Source organism: Nuphar pumila, chromosome 8, assembly GCF_984573655.1.
Source record: "Nuphar pumila chromosome 8, dmNupPumi1.hap1.1, whole genome shotgun sequence".
NCBI lineage: Eukaryota > Viridiplantae > Streptophyta > Magnoliopsida > Nymphaeales > Nymphaeaceae > Nuphar > Nuphar pumila.
This window is the reverse complement of record NC_143256.1, coordinates 117,300,207-117,324,581: the sequence shown is the minus strand read 5'-3', so window position 1 is coordinate 117,324,581 and position 24,375 is coordinate 117,300,207. Positions and strand designations below refer to the sequence as shown.

Below are 24,375 nucleotides of genomic sequence, written 5' to 3'. Positions count from 1 at the left end.
TAGTTGTTGTTGTTTGTTGTATTCAAGGTTTCTAAATATATATTGGAGCATGTCATGTTAGTCAACAAAGTTTCTAAAGTAGAGAAACTATCTAGTTCCATATTGTGGTCCTATAACCCACAAAGTAGAGCAGAATTGAAAAAAGGATGTAGACTTGAGAGCAAGTCTTCTCCGAGTCGAGGAGTGATGCATGAGTGGGGCAACTCCATAAAGAGACCCATTTTAGATCTAATCTAGTTGAGGGTGATTTATATTTTTATTTAGATTTGAATCTTTTTTTCATGTAATACATCTCGTATCCAATTTGGATTAGGGTTTTTCATATTCTCTATAAATACTTATTATAGGAATTGTTAGAGAGATGTTTGATGAATTAAAATTTTGGTTATTTTTTAATTTTATGAATTAAATTTATTATTAAATTTTTATTATTCTCGTTTTTCATTCAATTTGCATAGGAGTAAGGTAACATAGATTTTATGCGTCCTTGAGATCAAGAGTGCATCAATCATGGAACATGTATCTCATTTGTCTTGAGTTGAGCAGATCAAATGTTGTTTAAACTTACAAAGAATCATATAATATCTTAAAACAAAAACTGCAAATTCAATTGACATGTCACCCGAATGCATCCCAAGCGAGAAGAAATAAAAATAGGCTATCCAAAAGAAATGAAAATAATAAAATATGGGAGAAGGCCTACCTTCAGTCAAGAAAGCTAAACATCCACTCGTGAATGATGTAAGGTGTATTAGAAAATTTTCTTAATTTTATTATTCTTTTACTTTTCTTGTGATTTTTTTTATGCAGAGAAACCCTCACCCAAGCGAGGAAAACTCCGAGTGAGCCCCACGAACACCTCCCTTACATAACCTGCCTCTGAAAGCGACATACACACGCATGTGCCAGTGGGATTTGATCTGGAACCTTCATCTCGACACCCTCATAACCACCCTTACATTCTTAATACATACATACGTGGATAGGGATATTTCCACATACATGGTACCTTTTAAAGTGAGCAGATCCAATAATGGGGCCCAACACCTTGCAAGATACCTGCTTCAATCAATGGATGTCATGCATCTCCTTTTGAGAAGGGGTGCAAGAAGGGACAATGCTCGGCATGAGAGCAAATCGAATATTTGGGGTAGAACACCTTATAAGGAATTCTGTCCAAACAGGGGGAGCCAGTAGTGGCTGCCTTCTTATGAAAAAAGGAGGTACCCCTTGTTAAAATTGGGGTGGGGGGGGGGGGGGGGGTGTGTGTGTGTGGGGGGGGGGGGGGGGGGAGCAGGCCAGTGTACTCCCTCCTATTAAAAGGAGGGTCTATCAGGTGCATAACATTGCACACAAAATGTGTGTTGCTGCACCTGGCCACCCTTTATCTTTGGGATACAACCTGTCAGTTGTGGGGCCCACCAGCATATAAAGGGTGGCAAGGTGCAGCAACACACATTTTGTGTGCAATGTGATTGCACCTAATCTTCGTTCAATTAAAAGGGGGCAAACACTGTGTAAAAAGATCTGGATGATGCTAGTAGGTCCTGACAACAACGGCTCCGAATCGGGTGCAATATGATTGCACAAAAATTTGTGCATTAAGCACCCCCATCACCCTTGCGTCCCACACCTGACAGGCCTTATCCCCAAGGTGGTGGCTGATGAAGTGCTTAATGCCACCTGATCTTTTCACCCCAACAATCTAGAAGGTTCTGTAAAGCCATCCAACTCAACATTTAGATTTAGTTGAGATCTAAAAAAGAAAGGAAAGTACAATGGATTGGGACGTCCAATAATAATAACAAACCTAAGGCGATGGCTCTTTATTATGTTAACAAGGGAGGAAATTCTCCTCTAAGTCATGTAATCATATGAGATTTATAAAATGAACACCTCTCTCTCTGCTGAATAATAATAGAGGAGAGGCTTACCATATTTGCAGTGAACCACGTAAATTTGTGTGTGATGTGGTTTGATTTTATGCCTTAGGTATTGATGATACCTTAATATGGTATCAAAGCCAGCATCACCATCATCGTTGTCCGCCCTGTAGCACTCAGTAGCTCTCATGGCATTCAATAATGAGAAGAAGAACAATACTGAGATAGAGTGTTCCCTCAAGTTCTCTTCTTCCTTCTTTGCCTGCACCGAATAATTTCTAGTGCTTTCTTGAAACTAAACTTGATGCAGAAAACTATGCATTATGAGTGTCTTAGTTTCCTTGATCTTATATGACTTGGATAGTTACATAGATGGCTCCAAGCCAAAACTGTGTGAAACTAATGAAAACGGAGTAAGCACATTGAGATAGACGTGCACTTTGTTGGGGGGGGGGGGGGGGGGGCGAAGATTGCTAAAAGTGTCATCAAGTGCAGAAAATTATAGCTCGAGATCAAATAGCAGATATTCTTAAAGGCTCTTCCGACAATTTGACATTTTCAAATCCAAGCTGAATGTCACATATTGGACGCTTCGATTGTGAGAGGTTGTTAAAGATAGTAGTAGGTCCTAACAAGACAAGAAGGTTCTGGAAAGCCATCCAACTCAGCATTCAGATTTGGTTAGGAGTTCTAAAGAAGAAAAGAATTTACAATGGATTGGGGCGTCCAACAATAGTTACCTAAGGAGATGAGTTTTGATGTGACTAAGTTTTCAAAAGTTGCAGGGCTTTGTTATGTTAACAAGAGAGGAAATCCTCCTCTCCAAGTCATTGTAATCATATGAGATCTATATATATGAACACCTCTTTAGTGAATGATAAGAGAGAAGAGAGGCTTAGATACCTTGATACATTGAACCATGCATCTTAGCTCGGCCGAGTACCTAATCTGCTCTTTTCTTTAAACTTTGGTTGTAGTTTTGAACAATGTTGTTAGTATCGGTATCGGCACCTGTATCTTTTGGCCAATGATTCAGGTGAATCAGCCGGTATTGATACTGAATCATTCTGAATAGGCCAAAAAATAATTAAAAAATATTATGTGTCAATCAAAACATGGCACATGTTAAAGCCATAAAAATAATATTATAAAAAAATTAAGTATTTTTTATATTTATTAAAAAATAACCGATTCAGGGGTGAAAGGTATCGATTTTCTGCTGACATGATACGTTTTGGCCGATATCGCACCGATACTGACAACATTGGTTTTGAATCAATCTTGTAGTTTGTGCATTGTGTGACATATTAATGAAGTGAGGAGAAACTCCCTAGCTTGATTATAGAGAAAAAGGGTGATTTCCATAATGGCACCCAACTTTTGGATGAATTTAAAATGCACCTAACGTTTTTTCAAAAGAGGCACCAAAATTTTGTTTATGTAGATACAAAAAATAAACCTTTTCAGGATTAACTGCAATTATTACTACCCCATCTTGGGTTAGTCTGAACATGTTACCATTTTAGGCTCCAATAATTATAATATATTATTGGTCTTATATGCCAACACAGCCTTGCAAAGCTGGTGAGTTTTGATTTTAAGTCTTACTCCTCCCATTTTATTTTGTTGTTTTTTATTTATCCTTAAATGTATTTACATTTAGATCAACATCATTCTCATGCCATAACAAATGGGTTCAATTTATAAAAGAGTGAGTTCAAAGATTTGGGGAGAAGAGGAAAAAATTATTAATACAATTTTCAAGATCGTATTTGAGATTTTGTATAAATTTAATGCCAAAACTGTCGTTGGGTTTCTTTATTAACCATAACCAAGTTTAGGTGCATTTTTTTTTAAACCCTTCAATATATACATAGGTGAATTTTTGAATTATGCTGAAACCTGATCGGCCAATTTAGAAATTACCCAAAAATTAAGACCTGATTATGAATTTACAATTAATCTGAATTAGCTCTCATGCATGATCCAATGGCTAATACAGTCCGATACTCTTCCAAAGCATGCTAATTTCTAACAAAGAATCAGGTAATGCAAAATTCAAACATTATGGATCCTCATGTGGATTTATTTGAATCCAGATCCAAATTCAAATTGGTAAAACCAAGTCTTAGCCTTAATCTAATTAAGTAATTCTTATCTTTGCTTAGAATTCTTTTGAAGACCAAATGACATTACTCCACTCCCAAACATTGATCACAGACCCACAGAGAAAATATAGAATTTAATTCCAAATTAACTGTTGTTGAATGTGGATGTGCACACCTAACAGCACTAATTTTTCTATACCTTGAAGAGTATTCTTGTCAACAATTGGGTTTTTTCCCAAGCAGTCCCAATATCAACCTGAAGCACTAGGTCCGCACCTACAAAGGTAGGCCTGATTAGCTAATCAACTAACTAGAACACTTAAGATCCAAGTGGTATATGGATTTGGACAGAGTTTGAAAATTTGTAAATCAGATAAGAGTTCAGCCTGAAATCTGATTATTTATTAAAATGTGAATTTACTGGTCTGGGTTTTGCTATCTGAACCCGGATCTGGTATGATCTTACCTAAGCCAGGTCCGGTCACAGCAGGCCTGGATCCAGTATCAGAACCTCAGAATTGCATCTGGGTCTGGACATGCCAGGCAGCCTTACTGAAGATGAACCTTAGTAAGCTAAATTGGCCTTCACATGCATAATAGCGGTGATGTGAAATGCAGTTCCAGTACTCAGCCCAGAAGGGACCCAGTTTGGGCCCAGATTTTGTGTCCAAAGAAGTCAGGACTACACCCAGCCAGATAATTTAGGGGATCTGGGTACTTTTTTCAACAGGACTTGGCCTAGGCCCAAGGAACTTGGCTAAACCTGACATGATCCAGGCCGGTCATGGTTTGGCCACCCACCCAGGTTCCAACCCTCATCACCACCCTGCTAAATCCAATACCACCCTATTCTGACATCTCCTTGACTCCTTCCCTATCTCATTAATAAGAAGCGTTAATGGCCTGTATAGCAGGTTGTTGGTATAGAATATGGTCCGATTCCCATCCTATTTTACAGAATAAGTTTGGATCCTGTGATTCAGATCCATAGTTACAAATATGGGTAATGAATTGAATGTCTGGCGATTTTATCAAAATAGATTCACAAAACCAATTTTCCTGATAAATTCAATTTGTCAGGTTATTGATATATATATATATCGTGTAAAAATCTTTCTTTTAAAAATTTCCTTATACTTTTTCTTCACTTTTATTATTTTTAAAGTTACTGAGGAAAGTTTTGCCAATATTTTCCACAATTCTTTAAAATCACACAGGTTTTCCCTGACCATAAGACCTTCAAATCCTTCAGTACCTAGAATGCCTAACCAAACACAGACACAGCAGTTTGCCCTGGATTGCCCAAGTGGTTAAGGCTGTTCTTGTTACTTTTTTTTTTCTTTCCATTTTCTTCATTTTATTCGGATGCAAAACCTTTTTAATCATATATTCATAATTTACCAACAGGGGGCTCTGCTTGTCTGATAGGAGCAGCTAGTGCACGTCACCTTGTGTCGGGATGTTGCAAGTTCAAATCCCAATGGTATGGTTGTATAACTGGTAGGGTTCTGCCTAACCCCAGCTTGCCTCTCAAAAAAGATGTATTCATTATTTAACACTTGTCGTTTCACGCATTACTAACTATGGATTCACGCCCACAAGGGCTCCACTAATCTGGTAGGAGCTTGTGAATGTCACCATGTCCCAAGTTCGAAACCTATGGGTAGCATCCCTTGCAGCAAGGTCGAAGCTGGGTGTACTCCCCTGTAGACAGAAGGAACCTCAAAGGTCTTACCAACAAGAGGCCAGCTGATGTGCGGTCGGTGGATGTGGGCTTTTCCCTTGGACTATCAGAAAAACAAACAAATTATGGATTACCAATTTTTGAAAGATCATGCTGCAAAGTTCCAAGAGAGCCTTACACCTTCCAAAGGCCGAGTTGTTTGGGAGACTCGAGACAAAGAAGTCTGAACATGAGAACTCAATCTTTGACATATCATTTGTTTACTGATCCTGTATTCAGTGCAGGAGTTGACAAATAAGATCCATGACAATGATCCAAAAAGATGGTACCATCGTTCCAAATGCATTACTGGCTTTTATGAAGGATATTTGTGTCACATGGTCTGGCGGTTAAGAAGGAATATTTTCATTCATGCAAGAGAACAAAGGGAGCTAAAGTCACTTTGCTTTTTCCCTTTGCTTTTCCTTTTAAAACCCTCTGCTTTAGTCTTGGTGGTGCACTTGCTTTGTGTTAAAAACATTTGGCGCAATTTCTTTGACCTTGCTAAAGAAGAAAAGAATTTTTTGCCTGGTGAGAATGTCCAAAGTATGATTACTAAATGCCCATCAAAAAGAAATAAACTTCTGAGAAGGAACACAAAATATCCTAATTTTTTTTTCTCCAGACCTTACTGCCTGTTATGAAAGTTACCAAATTTCAAACTAATGGAAGTCCAGAAAAAAGACGAGGAATAATGAGGGTTATAATGGTTATCTTAAAAGCGTATAAAAACAGATAAAGAGTTCATGATGACTCTCTTAAAACCGAATCCAAAAAGAACAGATGTACTTCATGATGACTCTCTAAAACCATGTCCAAAGCTTCACAAGGTTATAGCTGGTCAAGGAAAATTTCGAGACTAGGTTGGCTAGCTTAACTGAAGACTGGCAGAGTTGGGGTCTTGATGACAAGAAGATAGCCACTAGGATGAGACTAAAAGCAACAAAGTGCAAGTCTATAAAGGCTTAGGCCTAATCCAAATCAAGTTCTTGATCCAAAGTACACCATGAAGTCAGACATGTCAGTTTTCTATATTGAAGCAAAGAATCTCCAACATTAACAACAGTTTCCAGCCATTCTCATTTTTTCTCTATATGACCTTTTGATTTCCTTAATCAAGCCAGCCTCTAAAGTGACATACAGGAAATTCCCCTTCCGTTCACTAAGAAAAAGCCTGAGGTCTCATAGGGGGAAAAAAAAGAAAAGGGAAAATGAAAGATCATTCCACAATATTCCTTCTCCTTTTGCTTTTTGAAAATCTCAAGTGAGTAAACAACTTTGCTTCCCAGTCCAAACTTGGGCTTCCTTGTGGGGAGCCTTTGCTTCCTTCCACAAAGGTAAAGAGCAAAGCAAGCATTAGGATGAAGCTAGTTGTTGAAGTTATAGAAGCACATGATCTCATGCCAAAAGATGGCCAAGGTTCATCCAGTCCCTTTGTAGAAGTAGACTTTGATAACCAGAGAGTCCGGACCCACACCATTGACAGAAACCTGAACCCAGTCTGGAATGAGAAGCTGCTGTTTCAGGTGAACGACACTGCTAACCGTCACAACCAGAGCATCGAGGTCTGCGTATACAACGACCGGAGAGAGAATCACAGCCGAAACTTTCTCGGCAAAGTGAAAATTCAAGGCCCCAACATCGTAAGAGAAGTGCAGAGATTTCAGCTAGAGAGGAGGTGGTTTTTCTTGGCAGTAAAAGGAGAGATTAGCCTTAAAGTTTATCTTTCAAGTCAAGTCAAAACTCCATTGCTGACACCCACAACACCTCCTCCACTTACTGCTGCTACTGACAATACCACAAAGGTCGATAGCCAGAATTCTATTCCAATACCAGTAGCATCACCAGAACTAATATCACTAACACTGACATCACCAACACCATCACCGGCAGCAGCAGCAGCACCTCCTAGTCCTGCTACAGCAACTTCACCCCCTGCTACTGTTCCAAAGGAAATCAAAGAGCCTGTGTAGTTGATAATTGAGACTACCCAACACATAAACAGGCAACAAATCTCACAGCAACCAAATAAATCTGTGGAAGAGAGACAGCCAGAAGGTGTGCCAATAATCATGCACCAGATACACCACCCTCCGGAGGATTACAAACTGAAAGACACTGCACCACAACTTGGAGAGAGATGGACTATTGGAGGGACTGGAGTCTGGGGGAGTGGAGAAAAGTTCACGAGTACTTACGATCTTGTGGAACAGATGCACTATCTCTATGTTCGAGTGGTGAAGGCTAAAGAACTTCTGACGAATGTCATAACAGGCAGCTGTGATCCTTATGCAGAGGTAAAGCTTGGAAACTATAAGGGGACAACAAGGCACTTTGAGAAGAAGCCTAACCCCGAATGGAACCAGGTTTTCGCCTTCTCAAAGGAGAGGATACAGTCCTCACTGATAGAAGTGTTCGTCAAGGATAAGGAGATGGTAGGCAGGGATGACTATCTTGGGAAGGTAGTCTTTGATCTCCATGAAGTGCCAACAAGGGTGCCCCCTGATAGTCCGCTGGCACCACAGTGGTACAGACTAGAAGATCGGAGGGGAGAGAGCAAAGTGAAGGGGGAGATCATGCTTGCTGTGTGGATGGGAACACAGGCAGATGAGGCCTTCCCTGAAGCATGGCACAGTGATGCAGCTGCTGTTCATGGTGAAGGAGTCTTCAACACCAGATCAAAGGTATACGTTTCCCCTAAACTATGGTATCTTAGAGTTAATGTGATTGAAGCACAAGACTTGCAGCCAAATGAAAAAGGTCGGTTTCCTGAGGCCTTTGTTAAAGTTCAAGTAGGCAATCAGGTGCTGAAAACCAAAATGTCCACTCGAACCATAACACCTTTCTGGAATGAAGATCTCGTGTTCGTTGTGGCGGAGCCTTTCGAAGAGCAGCTTATGCTCACTGTGGAGGACAAAGTAAGCCCTTCACGGGATGATGTGCTAGGTAAGATCATTGCACCATTGACACTGTTTGAGAAGAGGTTGGATCACAGACCAGTTCACTCCCGCTGGTTCAATTTGGAGAAGTTTGGTTTCGGTGTCTTGGAGGCTGACAAGAGAAAGGAGCTCAAGTTCTCTACCAGAGTTCACCTCAGAGTGTGCTTGGAGGGCGCTTACCATGTTCTTGATGAGTCTACCATGTACATCAGTGACCAGAGGCCAACTGCAAGGCAATTGTGGAAGCAACCTGTAGGAATTCTAGAAGTTGGCATACTGAGTTCACAAGGGTTGCTTCCCATGAAAACCAGAGAAGGCAGAGGCACCACAGATGCATACTGTGTGGCAAAGTATGGGCAGAAGTGGGTCAGAACAAGAACCATCATGGACAGCTTCAGTCCTAAATGGAATGAACAGTACACATGGGAGGTCTATGACCCATGTACTGTGATCACATTGGGGGTCTTTGATAACTGTCACCTTGGTGGAACTGAGAAGCCAGGTGGTGGAGGCACAGCAAGAGACTCAAGGATAGGAAAAGTAAGAATCCGGCTATCAACGTTGGAAACCGATAAAATATACACGCACTCATATCCTCTGCTAGTTCTTCAACCCTCTGGTGTGAAGAAAATGGGTGAGCTTCAGCTAGCGGTGAGGTTCACATGCTTGTCTCTGGTGAACATCATCCACCTCTATGGTCATCCCCTGCTTCCCAAGATGCATTACTTGCACCCCTTCACTGTAACTCAGCTTGACAGCCTAAGGCACCAGGCCATGAACATAGTAGCAGCAAGGCTTGGCAGAGCTGAACCACCTCTCAGGAAGGAAGTGGTGGAGTATATGTTGGATGTAGACTCCCACATGTGGAGCATGAGGAGGAGCAAGGCAAATTTCTTCAGGATCGTTTCCCTCTTTTCTGGCATGATCTCCATAGTCAAATGGTTCGATGACGTTTGCCACTGGAAGAACCCCATTACCGCAGTGCTAGTTCATGTCCTGTTCTTGATCCTCATATGGTACCCTGAGCTCATCCTCCCAACAATCTTCCTCTACATGTTCATGATTGGCATATGGAATTACAGGTTCAGGGCCAGGCACCCACCTCACATGGACACTCGCCTCTCGTGGGCAGAGGCAGTTCATGCAGATGAGTTGGACGAAGAATTCGACACCTTCCCAACATCAAAGCCACAGGAGATCGTTCGCATAAGATATGATCGGCTCCGAAGTGTTGCAGGAAGAATACAAACGGTGGTGGGAGACATGGCAACACAAGGGGAGAGGTTTCAGTCACTTCTCAGTTGGAGGGACCCAAGAGCTACATGGTTGTTCACGGTGTTCTGCTTGATTGCATCCATTGTTCTCTATGTGACGCCCTTTAAGGTAGTGGCTCTTATTGTAGGACTGTTTACACTAAGGCACCCAAGGTTTAGGAGCAAGCTGCCTTCGGTACCAAGCAATTTCTTCAAGAGATTGCCAGCTAGAATTGATTGCATGATCTGACAGCTACCAAAGCTGCTGCCTCAATGATTTCAAAGAGAAGGTAGGGGACGATTGTAGGCAGGGATGTGGGGGTTGGTTGACTGCTTTTCTTTTGTATAACAGTATTTCATTCTTCTGTTTCTGGTTTTCTGCTTTACTGCTTTCACTCTACTGAGCAAATCAAATGTCTGATAAAATAAAGACGGGAGTCTTATTAAAGTGATAAATTACTTGTCCTGACTTGCAGCTTTCTTTCCAATGCCTTCTTTCTGAATTGGATGTAAGCCAAAGTTCACAAAACTAAATCAACTAGTGGGAGGCACTTTTCGACTGCCAACTCGTTTTCAATCTTCAAGCTCTATTAAATAGACAGGGGAAAAAGAGGACTTTCCTGGAGTCCAACTTGTTACTTCGGTAGATGAGTTGGTCCAGCTACTTCCAAATCAGGCCTGGGACTGACTAGACAAGGTCCAAAGCATAGTTACCCGAAGCTTCACATGGGAAAACTCGCTTCCCTAGAAGCTCATTCCTAAAGTTGGAAACTTCTCACTTCCCCGAAGGAGGGAAGCTTTGGGAAACCTGTTTCAAAAATTTGGGAATCTTAATTCTCTTTAATGGGAAGCCTGCTTCCTCTTCTTTTCCCAAATCAATTATCTTTCCCTTAAAGTTTCTCTCTTTTTTTATTTAAAGGAAAGTCTCTCTTATCACTCTTTCTCCTCACCTTCTACATGTTTCATACTAGAAAATTAATAATTTTTTTTATAACAGGCTTTCATGTTGGTTTTATACTGTATTATATTTGTGTTCATGTCATTTTTTATTTACTTCTTCTCGCGCTTCATATTGCTATCTATGTGTTTCTTTTTCACTTTTCATGCACTTGCTTTCCCGCTTCCGCTTCACGCATCACTTCTCATATCCATTTTGTTTAGTGGTAACTATGGTAAAAAAAGTATGCTTAGATCTAGAAGGCAAGTGTGCGTGAAACTAATCCACCGCATATCTTTGCTAAAATGACAGACTTTATGATTAATGCATGTCATAGCATAGAACTAAGGCTGGAAAACAAGTTGACGTCACACGTAGCACAGCCTATGTCCAGCTCGTTTGAACTCATAAAATTGGCTTGACAAGCTGAATATGAACGTAGGAGTTCAACTTGTGTATGCTCATTAAGTAGCAATAAACATATTTTACATCATATAATATAGTGTAAAACAAATTATTGAAATATTCGGTTAGCAGGCAACAGGTTCAGCATCAAAACCTTACAGCTTCAAGCTCTAAAACAACGGTATTTTTTGTAATCTCTTTACTTCTAACTCTGAAACATTGTATTATTCCTGTAAACGTCTACCAGCCCTACACATGGCAGGATTTGCAACCATGTAAACCTATATCATCAACTGAATTGCTCCAAATGAAACTGGGTCTTTTTAAGTGAGCACATTCCTCCCGTATCATCTAACGAGCTCTTACATTAAAGATGGATTAAAGAATATACTAATCAGGAATTAACCCCAAAAGTGATGGGGAGATATCAGCATATATGTAGAACTAGCACGAACATTAACAAGCCTTTCGAGTGAAGACACACCCCATTTACCCACCATCTCAATGACGAGCAGGTTTTGTGAGATTATTGAAAGCACCACGAGTGCAAGTAGTGAGTACATTGCCTTGAGATGGGATAATATTTGATACGACAGTTACACCTAAAATCGATCTAGCAAGTTGCAAAGCCTAACTTTTATTTTGTGTTTTCATTACATCTAATATAATGTTGTAGATGTGATCGAAATGTTTCTTTTAATAGAAACCAGCCTTTGGATCCAACCTTTGCACAGACTTTTCTGACAATGCAAAAACCGACCGTTGTAAATGCACTGATTATTAACAATTTCAAAGAAAAAATATTTCTTACTAAATCGGCAATGCTGAACATATCTACGGAGGTATAATAGAGTTAAAATAATTGAATCATGAGATTCAACATGATTTAGGCAAAATATGTTGTAGCAGATATAGGACCCAAGTAGCTAGTAACTGCGCTTATGGAACTCGTTTTCAAAATTCAGCCCAACCTTTTTTAAGAAAAAAAAAGATTGTGGGAACTATTTTTAATTCTAATCTGTCTCCGAAAGACTACTGAAAAGCCTTTGCAAATTATAATCGGTATCCCAATCATGAGGCGTTTTCAATGCAAGCACGTTAAGTAGAAAATTGCATGATACCATTGTCACAAATCTCATTCAGAGGAAAATTTTGGCAAGGAAAATATCGAGACATTTTGAAACATTTGTTTTATTTTTTAGGGGAAATACAGGAAAATAGACATTGATAAAATTTACATTAATATCTGGACAAAATTATCGTATTTTCTTATTATATAAAAAAATCATGGTTGTATCAGCAATATTTGTGTGATAGCATGACACATGATGATGACAATGATAACGTTGACAAATAAAAAGATGTAAGCAATAGTAACAAAGTAAAAATCCTATAATTAAACTCTTTCCTACACTTCCTACTGTTTGGCATGCTTGACAAGAATGAACAGCAAGAAAGATGAACCTGAAAATTTTTGCCGGAAATAGCTTAACACAAGTTAACATTAAAACAAAGAAATCTGAAAAGCATCAGATAAGAAAAAAGGTGAAAAACCAACATGCTACTGAATTGCTAAAGTCTCCCTACATTTTCCAAACATATAACAATTTGCAAAGAAAATATCACCAGTGAAAAAACTGCCAACAAAAGAACAAATGATGAAGCCAGCAAAAGTCAAAACTCAAATACTTGGTCGGAGACAACAGTACCATCCTACTGTAAATTTTTCTTAAAACACAAGCTCATGGGGTTTCATGCCCGACCTCAGGGAAAATCTAGCTGCCAAATAAGCCTTCAAGTCTGGGATCGCCTCTATTACAGGGACAAGTTGGCTGTCAACAGACTTCTGGTCATCCTTCCTTTCCTGTGGGAGGGCCTTGGATTCCTATAACAAAGAGATAAGAGGTGATTACAAATGAGAGTTTAGAACCGCAAACCGAATTAGAAAAAACTTTATGCAGCTAGAAGATATTAGATCAGACTAACCTCTTTGCTGGCATCAAAAAACTGCCCTTCTGTCTTCTTATTCTTCTTCTCAGACTGCTTTGTGAAGTACTTATCATCAAACTTCTCAACATTAACGCCAGAAATGTCAATTTTAGTAGAAGTTCCTATGACATATGCCTGATTAACACGTCTCAGTGGTACACCATTCACCTTGAATGGTCCTGCAAAACACAAATAAGGTTAGAGTGGGTGCAAAGATTGAAATCAAAACCAAAGCATAATATAGTAGCTTAAGCATTAACAAAAGTGAGCCCAATAGCTGAAGCGAGTTATCGAAACTAATATTGGCTCAAGATAATTGGCTAGCTGATTGAGAATTATGAAAGATTCAACATAGAGATTTATGATCTATCAGATCAATTAAGGCCATGTGTGTATGCATGTGTGCACACCTGCACACATATTCAGTTGACAGTTGTGAATTAAGGGAAAAGTGTCCGAGTTATTAGCTGTAAATAGAAAAACAGGATTAGAATTAACCACTGTCACCAATATCGGCAATATTTTGAACATATTGCAAGAAATACCAATATTTTAAGGTAGTCATATTAAAGGTAATCCCGATATTTTCAAAATATCGCAAAAGTTTTTGGAAAAAAAACTTTCTTTATTTTAAGTTTGCATTTCCTGTTTTTTTTATATTTTAAAACCTTTAAAACATGATTCTATATATTTTTGGAAGAAAAATACTGCAAAACTTATTATTTTCTTAGCTTTTTGTTGTTATTTATATTTTTTCCAATTTTTTAAACTCGAGATATTCAAGAAATATTCCCAAGATTTATCAACTTTTGAAAATCTCTCCGAGAAATACACTCGATGAGAAGAGATTAACTTTCACGATATAGGTGACTATGGAATTAACTTAATGCAATAGAAGAATGAAGATACTTGGATTTGCTGATCATGGCAAGGGAGCAAAACTTTAACAAAGGTAGGAAGTAAACAAAGAAGGCTGACCTAATCACATCCACAGTTATAACTAAAAATACCTGACACAAGGAGATCGCACCATGATAAGAGAAAAGGTCCAGCACAAGTATACAGACACTACAACATGTCCACTTGTAACATCAGAAAACATTACAAATTGCCAGAATGACTGATGTGATTATCTGACTCAAACTGATGGTTAAGATCTCAACCCAACCACAACACCTAAAACAAGCATTTATATGGCTGGAATTTCACACAAATCATCAGGCAAAACTTATTGGAGGGGTAGGGATGGTAATGGACAAATCATGGGCCCCACTGCTTTTGAGATAAGTTGCCTTTGAGAGACTTGTAGATGAATTAAAAAAATGCACCTTTTATGCCAAATTGACTTATTCATAAAAAAATAAAGAAAAGAGACCTATCAACTAGCTTATTATAGCAAACTATGTAATCAACCCCCAAAAAAGGTACCTTTTTGCCGACTAGGCAATGACTCCCTCATCAAGATGCGAGGGCGGTAACTTTTTTTTACGATAATACAAGGGAGGGCTCTCTCTCTCTCTCTCTCTCTCTCTCTCTCTCTCTCTCTCTCTCTCTCTCTCTCTCTCTTGCTTATTCTTCTTCTCTGTCTCTCCATCTCCCTCTCCCTCTCCCCCTTCCCCCGCCTCCTCTTCTCTCCCCTTTTCTTCTTCTTCCCCTCTATGTCTCTATGTCTCTCTTTCTCTCTCCCAATTCCTCTGCCTCTTCTTCTTCTCTCCCCATTTTTGCTGTAATTGCTCCCTAGTTTTGTAATTGTTGTAATTGCCTTGTCCCTATTTTTTGCTACTGCTGATTTTGTGACTGTATGCTGATTGAACTGTTATTACTTATTAGTAATTTAGTATCCATGTATATGTTTCTTTGATTTTTTCTATTAAATTGAGTATTTTTTATTAACTTTTTTAATTGCGTGAGTTTAGTATTACTCATTATATATATATATATATATATATATATATATATATATATATATATATATATCAGTCACCTATATCGTTGAAGGTATTATCTCGGCGAGGATATTTCTCGGAGAGATTTTCTAAAGTTGAAAGTCTCAGAAAAATCTTTGCAGCTTAAAAAACTGAAAAATAAATATAAATAAGAGAAAAACTAAGAAAATAATAACTTTTGCATTATTTTTCTTTCAACAATATAAATAAACATGTTTTAAAGGTTTTGAAATATAAAAGAAACAAAAAAACAGGAAATGCAAACTTAAAAAAGAGTTTTTTCCCAAAAATTATTGTGATATTATCATGATAATAACACAATAATATCATGATATTTTTCTGGTGATATTTTGAAAATATCGCAAGATATTACCTTTAATATCAGCTACCTTAAACTATCGGTAATTCTCACAATATTTTCAAAATATAGCCGATATATATATATACACATAAAAGTTGTGTGTATATGTAAGTTATGTAATAGTGTACTTGTTTGATTCTTTTATTGTGCATGTATGTATAATTGTAAATGTTTGATTAACTTTTTTTTAAGAATTCAGATTATGTTTAAATAGCATAGCTTTTGTTGATATTAGTAATTGTTTGCTTGTTTATTCAATTCTTAATTTTTGGGCAGGTTTTGTAATATAACAGGTTTACTATGCAACTATGCTTCACAATAGTGGTATTTTGTACTTTGTACATTTGTTGATTAATTTTATGCTGGATACATCCTTTCTGCTGGTCTTAATAATATTGGAACAGGTTGTGTAATATAACATGTTTACTATGCTTGACGAATGACAATAGCAATATCTTATGCTACATGCATTTGCTGTTGATTAATTTTATGTTGGATACATGTTTTCTGTTAGTTTTATCACTTTATTTTAAGAATTTAGATTATTTTTAAATTATTTGGCATTTGTTGATAGTTAGATTTGCTTATATAATTGCTTTTAATATTTGGGTTGCAATGTTTGACATGTTTTTTTAATTTTTTGCTCATTGTTGATTGATTTTATGTTGCATACATGTTTGTTACTAATTATAGCAGTTCATTTACATATTTTTTTTATATTATTTTACTTTGTAATTAAGGTGCTGTGTGGTCCCACCTAGTCTCCGCCTAGTCATTTTAGGGGTCCACCGACTAGGCACCGCCTAGCGCTTTTGACTACATAGATAGCAAACATGTAAGACTGCACATAGAGTGGAAGGAAAAGAAAGAAAATGAGTCACATGAGATAGAGAGAGAAATGAGAAATGAGAAATGGACGTAAAAACAAACATAGAAACCTTTGATAAGCATGCGCTAAGGTTTTGCAAAGACTATACAAAATTACTTGACGAGAGCCAATCAGATATAAGAAAGTGAACTCAAGTTCATTATCGCCAACCAATACCAATAGACATCAATGAACCGCTTGACATTTGTAATAAGGATAGTTCTGGGAATCAGATGAACAGAGAAAAGGTCTTCATGATTTTTCCATTTATTTGAAAAGAGTTCAAGGGAATGACAAATTGCTGAAAAATAACTGAATGAAGAAGATTTGTGTGCATGAAATGAAAAACCATGCATAGCAAATATGAGAACAAGGTATCCAATAAGCACCATTTACCAGTAACAAGTAGAAGCCCTGATGGGAGCTGCTTTAAGAAAACAACTCTCTTTCCCATAAAGCGTCCTGCCAAAAGGATTAAAACTGTTCCTGGACTGATGCTTGACCTACACCCAATATAAGAAAATAAAATCAAAATAAGATCAAGGTTATCCAATCAAATGGAAGGATTCATAACTTATACACCAATTGAAGAAAAAGGACAGGCATGTAAATGTAAAAACTGACTGAGAAAAAATATTTGAACTTGAAATATTAAATAAAATTAAACAGACCAGATTTCGAGCATGAAATGGAAGGATTGAAAAATCTTTAACTTGTTATACCCAGTTCACCTTAGAAAAAATGACTGCTGTTGAATATAAAAGCGGACATGAAAAACATAGTTTTGTCCCTTCAGAAGTAGGATCAACTCCAAAAGACCCAAAACCAAACAAAACAAAGAAAACCCACAAATACAGAAGGACCATTCACAATGATTAAAGTAAAACAAAAAGAATTCCATAGCAACTACCAAGCTGCTACCATCTCCACATAGTCCCAAGAATAACAAGCTAACAAAAATAAAACCCATGAAAGGATTATTCAAAATAGTCAAAGTTCAAACCAAATTAACAGAAAAGGACAACTAGAAGGATTATAGCAAAAAAATGGGACAAGCAAAACCTATGTCACATGGGGGCGGGGGTGCTTTAAAAAAACTTGGGTGCGGGGGTGCGGCAAAAATATTATATATACATATATATAGTCCAAAAGTTGGACATAAATGACCCTGGGTGCATTGACTGCACTCAGGGTCAGGTTGACCGCATCAGGTGTGGGTGTGACGCGGGTGCAGCACCTAGTTGAAGAGTCCCTGTGACATAGAGCAAAACACAGAGCTGCAGGTGCCAAAATTTCATTTCATATTACTGTATGATAATCAGTCTCAATATCTATGATTTTCATTTTATTTAATACCATTTCATTCTCTTCTCCAATGGCCGTGAATCCATGTCACAGGGATACTCCATACAAGTCATATTGAAACTTCAAAGAAATGGTTATATCCCCGTATCTGCAGCCATATCCATGACGACATAATCATGAATAAATCACCAATTTCTTTTTTTTTACTTCCTACATTATTTTATGTATGTTTTCTATCTTCTAGTTGACTATGAAAGTGAAAACCCCCATATTTCCCCCTCCCAAAATATATCAAATTTATCTAACAAATTAGAGATACACAAAAACCTCCAATGTGTACCAGCAATACATGTCCAAAAAGTAAGAAATGAACTATCACAAAGCATGTACTAAAGGGATAAATTCAAGAAAAGCATGAGAATAAAAATACAGAAGAAAAAAAATGCTAATAACTGAAAATAATACGGAAGATCAGACAAAAAAGAGCAAACAAATATCAACACGACCAATAAACTTTAATCTCGCTTGAAAATGAACAGTCAAGTGGTGCTTATGAGGCAGAAACACTCACTTACCCAGAAAACCAGGATAAGTCGAGCCATTGTTTCCTGCTCCATTGCAAAAAATCCCAACTTATCCCAGTTTTGCAGATAAATGGATGCATCCAGATCAGCATGAAAAAAAACTCCACTTACACAAACAAAACCTAATATCCACCACGTAAACAAGCAGCCAAATGGGTTTTTGGAAGCACCCACATGTCCAAAACGCCACAACAATTTGGGCCATCGTATTCTGCTCCATGGGGCAATATCCCAATTTATCCGAGTTTTTTTAGATAGACAAGTTCATTCAAATAAACACGGAAAGACAAAATTCTGCTTAATAACAACAAAACCTTAACCCCTACATTAAAAAAAAGAGCAACCAAGTGAGCCTTCGGAAGCACCCACTTATCCCCAAAACCAGGATAAGTTAGGTAGATCATTGTGTCAACCTATTCCAGTTTTCTACACAAATTGGGTGCATTATAACATCCTAAACCAACTGCCAGAAAGAAGAAAAAAAGACCATCAAAACACCATCAAATCACAACCCCACACGTCAATAGATTCCAAATACAATACAAGAGATCGCTCAATGAGATAAGAGGTTCTTGAGATTGACGTGAGAGGCTAGGGATGGCCATATTGCTGGAAGCGAACTGCATGCTAATACAAAGAATGCATGGAAAAAAGTTATGCCTTGCGAAGAAACACGATTCCGAATCAGCTTTGTGCACGAAGAAGGAATCCAAGCTATGAGCAGTGAAACTATGAATCTGACGGGGAGTTTAATCCTGGCTCAGGATGAATGTAGGCGGCATGCTTAACAAACGATGGTTTTCAAGAAAGAGGAAAAGAGAGAAAGAGGCGACCTGAGTTTGGTGGGCTTGGGCTTGCGGTTGTTGGGGATGGGCTTGGGGACATCGTCGGCGGGATAGTACTTGGGGGGCCTCTCGGCGGGCAGGGAGGGCTTCGGTTGGGGGTCGTGGCTGGGGAAGGAGCCGCCGTGCTTGGCCTTGATGGCCCAGAGACCCCTCTTGTGATACATCTTCGACCTGGAGACCCTTCCAACGCCCTTGATCAGCTCCTGGTTCCTGCTCCCCCTCGCCTTCTTCGCTGCCGCCATCTTCGTCTCTCTCTCTCTCTCTCTCTCTCTCTCTCTCTCTCTCAGCAGCACGCCCCCAAAAAACAAAGAGGTAAAGGGGAAACCCTAGATTTGGGTTATAAAGCCCTCTGTGTTTCCGGGTCGGACTTTTACCGGATCTGTATGGTTGGATCCGGACCGGATCCGATATTGATGTATTGGTTGGGTCGGGTTTGACCCAGACCGGATCCAACTTTGATGTATAGGTTGGGTCGGGTTTGACCAGGACCTGACCCGTACCAACCCAATAGAGTCACGGTTTGGTGATAAAGTAGGTCCGATTAGAGTCTCCGTCCGACCCACAGGGTCGGATTAGTACATGAAGTCGGGTATGGTTTGTGAAATTTTATACCAAACCAGGGTCCAAACCCGAGTACTGTTTAAGATCCTGATTTTTCAACGTAAAAGAGATTAAAAAAATATTATTCTGTGAGGTATGAACCGGGTCTGGTTCATGTAATCCTTGTAAGATCTGGGTATGATTTTCCTTATGGTGGAACTGAACAGACCCGGCCGCACCAAGTACATGAACCTCAAAGTTGGATGCCCGTTCGGACTGACCTGGGTCTGAACTAGATCTGTCCCCTTGACACTAGGGCAGGTCAGGTTTGGTTTGGACCCAATTTGAACCAAACTGATATCTGATTTGAGATTCTGGTACGGTTCGGGTCTAGGTCCAATAAGACCTACCATAAAAAAAACCATATCTGGATCCAATAAAGATTGCATGAACTAGACCCATAGGTAAAATAATGCTTTTTATCTTTTTTAATTTAAAAATTTATGGATCTTAGTAAGAACTCGGGTTGGGCCCTAGTCTGGTATTAAATTTCTCATACCATACCCGGCTCTATATATTAATGGGAATCTTTGAGTCTGAACTGGATTCTAATAGGACTTCCTTGTTTATCACCAAACTCTAACTCTATAGGGTCGGGTCCGAGTCAAACCTGACCCATTGTCACCCCTACTAGACACCTACGTGTTTGCTCAGACCTAGCATAGGTAGAATCAGACCTGGGCCTGGATATAGATAGGCGTGAGCCAGACCCAGAGAAGTTTTTGCTTTTCTTTCTATTTATTCCATTGAAAAATATCGGATCTTAAATCAGAGCCCGGGTTGGTTCATATTCATAGGATATGACTAAGTTTTTATGCTGGCTGTCACTGGCCTACCTTACCGCAACCCTCCTCCTTTATCCGGGCTTGGGACCGGCAGTGTATAACTAAACAATCATACACAAGTGTACAACTAAGTTTTTATGCTGGATATGAATGCTTTGAACCTCACCGAGGACATGGCATTGGATAGAAATGATTGGAGGAGAAGAATTCATGTGAAAGACCCAAAATGATTTTTTTTGTTGGTTCATATCGCCGACCCCAATTGTTTTTGGATGAAGGCATAGTAGTTGTTGTTGTAGTAAATCAAAGCCAGGGTTGTACTCAGGTTTGGTCTGAAGCTTCAGAAACCATACATGGGTCCATATATTACCCAGACTCTCTAAGTCTGGCTCGAATGTCTAATTGGACCTAATTCATTATGCCCAAACATGGGTCATATCGGACCTGATTTGGGTCATACTGGTCACGTTTACAGCTAGGGGTGTCATGGGGTCGGATCTGACCAAACTTGACCCCTACCAAACACGATAGGGTTGAGGTTGGAGATAAAGAAGGACCCCGGTTGTTTCGATAGTAGGTCCAATCAGACCCGGTACCGGTACCAGTACCAGCACCTCAAAGTCGACTCTGAATTTGGACTCAAAGTTTCTTTCTGTCTTCTTTCATTGTGTCCAGTATCAACATACATATTTTGGATATGGGCTCAAACCCATTTCATCAGGTCTCATTCATATCCAGATTCAGTTTGGATTATTGCATCATGTTTGGATTTAGATTCATATCAGAAACAATCTGGACTACGTCTAATTCATTTGAACCTATGCACTTTTAAATCTGATGTTATTCATTAAGATCCATTGTTGGGCCAGGTTGGCATGGTTTGGTTTTCAGTTGGACTTATACCTGGTTTCAGTGGTTAAGTATGAGTCAGGTTTTACCCGTTTGAATTTGGTTGGATTTGCCTCTAAAAAAAAAATGGTTGGATACAAAATAATCTGGTCCTCGAACCAGACTCCATTCAACCTACCAGGTGACTTTAAGATTGGATCTGGATCTTCATGATTCAGATCCATTTTGCAGCACCATTTGTGTGTGTGTGGGGGGGGGGGGGCTTTACCAAGGCAGTGATTAAGAGGATCGCTGCTGAACCCCGCACGAATCGGCACCCTAGTACAGCTACCAAATTAGGAAACTACAAAAAGTAAAAAAATTGGCAAAAAATTTAAAAAAAATCACTAAAAATAACTCATAATTCATTCATCTCTAACTTTTTCTCTCTCTACAATGTATATATATAATGAAAAAAGAAAAAACCTAAAAACCCTAATCTTAATATGGATCTAAGATAGATTCAATCTGAAACTATAATCCAAACATGACTCAAGAATCAATATAGATCTGAGATAGATTCGATATGAAATAAAATCCAAAACAAGATCTTAAACTAAGATCTGAATGAAATAAATACAAGAAATCCAAATAACCAAAATGAATCCAATTGGACAATTTTTTTATTTGGGTCTTCAGCTTCACTCTTGCATCGTTCTCCCTCGGGTTGGAGAAAACTTACCCTCAAATTTAGATCCTGCTTACGCTTTTTCTAATTTCATTCCACATTCTCGGTTATTGGCCCACAATATAAAACCGGATCTGGATGATGCTATGCAAACTGAACGAACCAAGCAGGACCTTCTATGAAATGCACTATAAAACTAGGAACATTCTTTCCAAACTGACCAAAGTTAAGCAGGTGATTGAGACAAACTTTGGACTCACTTTGAAGGAACCCCATCCATAGCTGGATGTGGAATCCCATATTGATCTGATTTGAGAAGGTCCAAGGTCATATTGATATCAAATTGATGCAGTGACAAGGAGGATCACCCACACGAATCAGCACCCTAACGCAGCTATGAAATTAGGAAACCATGAAAAGCAAGAAATTGACAGAAAAATTAAAGAAATTCACATAATTCATTCATCTCTAACTTTTTGTCTATCTACAATGTATATTTATAATGAAAAGAAAAGAAAACCTAAAAACCCAAATCTTAATATGGATCTAAGATATATCCAATCCAAAACTATAATTCAAACACGATTCAAGAATCAATATGGATTTGAGATAGATCTGATACGAAATAGAATCCAAAAAAAGATCCTAAACTAAGATCCAAACTAAATAAATACAAGAAATCCAAATAACCAAAATGGATCTAGTTGGACCCTTTTAATCGAACCCATGGGTTCTTACCCAGCTGAAGCACTATCCAACTTTGCTTTACCTATGGACTCATCTAGGCCAAAAAAAATAGTGATGCCAACATCATGTCCAACTTTGCTTTACCTATGAACTTCATAACTTTTATAGCTACACATATTATTAGAGATTATGAGCCAAAAAATAGTGAAAAAACTACCTATGAACACATCTAGGCCAGGCACACTATCACCATCCAAATCAAATCTTGCTCTAAAAATTTCAGCATTCGTCACGGGGCTCAATGACGCAAAGAGAAGCGGGTGTGATAGAGGAAACAACCTATCAATGTACCCGGACCTGAAATCCTATAAACTATGAAGATAGAACCTCAACTTAGGAAAATGTAAGCAGGTATGTCGATATATATATATATATATATATTCTAATCACAATCAAGGCTCCAAAAAAAGATATAGTTAGTTCACTTAAACCTAAATTTTTATTGTGATAGGGACAACAAATATGAATCTGATTTTTGTTTTCTATACTCAGGAAATTCAGATTTAGATATTGCAATATTAAGTGAAGATTGTTTTCAACGCTCAAACAAGAATCAAACCAAGAAATGTTGGTTCCAGTTTTGATCAGCAGAAACAGAGAAATATTTGTAAACAAAATTTATGATAGTCACATCAACAAGCTCGCAGGACTGTATACACGTTCATAGCAACAGGACAATAACAAGCACAAAATTTAGGTTGTGCAGTCAAGTGAAATAGCGATCACATAAACAATGTGCAATTAAGCAATCAGTCTACAAATTTCTGAAATGATGTTTGACTGATAGTGATACGTAGAACATAGAAATAAGCAAGCAGGGTGATGCTGAAGTGGTTTCTAGACACATCAGTTCAGATAATCAGACGTCCCAAAGATAAAGACCTAGTTCTGTTAACACAGAACATAGTTTGAATCATGTTCTCAAGCTGATGCTAGAAAACATGTTAACAAAACAGGACACCAACCAATTCAAAACAAACAAAAAAGACATCACAAAGTTCTAATATGCGGTAGCAGGAAACTAGACAGAACTCACGGGGTTGTAAATCTATCTTGCAGCATCAAACAAGTTCAAAATTTGAATAAAGCGTATTAGGATTCATATAATACACGATAGAAAAAATGAGATGCCAACATCATGTTTTGCAAGACTTATTTTAATGGAGCATTAGTTCTTTGCAAATCTTTGTTTATGAGCTCGAAGAAAGCCCATAAGTTGGTCTATGGTCTTAGCTCATAGATCTTTGAACTTTTCTATAGTCACAATAATGCAATCGAATTTCCTATTCAAAGATTGTAGAACCTTTTTCATGATTCAAACCTTATCAAATTCTTAATTTTTTTTAATTGATTAGAAATCACTACACGTAGCCCATCTTTTTTTTTTATTTTTGCCGTAACTTAATGCGGTGCATATACAAACAAAAAAACTAAGAGAAAATAGAAAATAAGGAAACTAATATTAGAAAATGATTCAATGTACTGCATTGGTTCCCAATCTGCTTGCCCCATTCTAGCTTATATCCAACCCAACCCATTTATGTTTGGCAAATAAAAATATCTGTGCTTGTGTTCTACCAG

General features: G+C 38.3%; 2 protein-coding genes across 2 annotated transcripts; one reads left to right on the top strand and one right to left on the bottom strand.

The window, feature by feature from the left end:
- Positions 1-6,740: 6,740 nt before the first annotated feature.
- On the top strand, positions 6,741-10,377 carry LOC149830364 (FT-interacting protein 1-like). Its single transcript, XM_090016471.1, has one exon. It carries the CDS (start codon positions 7,787-7,789, stop codon positions 10,154-10,156), a length of 2,370 nt encoding a protein of 789 aa, XP_089872597.1. The 5' UTR covers positions 6,741-7,786; the 3' UTR covers positions 10,157-10,377.
- Positions 10,378-12,707: 2,330 nt separating this feature from the next.
- On the bottom strand, positions 12,708-19,455 carry LOC149830363 (large ribosomal subunit protein eL6-like). The gene is made up of 4 exons (XM_090016470.1): positions 19,135-19,455; positions 16,809-16,915; positions 13,235-13,416; positions 12,708-13,133 (listed from the first exon to the last, which is right to left on the bottom strand). The coding sequence occupies exons 1-4, from the start codon at positions 19,386-19,388 to the stop codon at positions 12,978-12,980; spliced, it is 699 nt and encodes a 232-aa protein (XP_089872596.1). The 5' UTR covers positions 19,389-19,455; the 3' UTR covers positions 12,708-12,977.
- Between the last annotated feature and the right edge of the window lie 4,920 nt (positions 19,456-24,375).

Excerpts from the sequence above, each read along its gene's own strand:
- LOC149830364 (XM_090016471.1), top strand. The coding sequence starts at position 7,787 with ATGCACCAGATACACCACCCTCCGGAGGATTACAAACTGAAAGACACT.
- LOC149830363 (XM_090016470.1), bottom strand. The coding sequence starts at position 19,388 with ATGGCGGCAGCGAAGAAGGCGAGGGGGAGCAGGAACCAGGAGCTGATC. Across the intron at positions 13,417-16,808 it reads AGGGCTTCTACTTGTTACTG|GACCATTCAAGGTGAATGGT; the intron begins GTAAATGGTGCT and ends TGTGTTTTGCAG. Across the intron at positions 13,134-13,234 it reads TTTTTGATGCCAGCAAAGAG|GAATCCAAGGCCCTCCCACA; the intron begins GTTAGTCTGATC and ends TCTTTGTTATAG.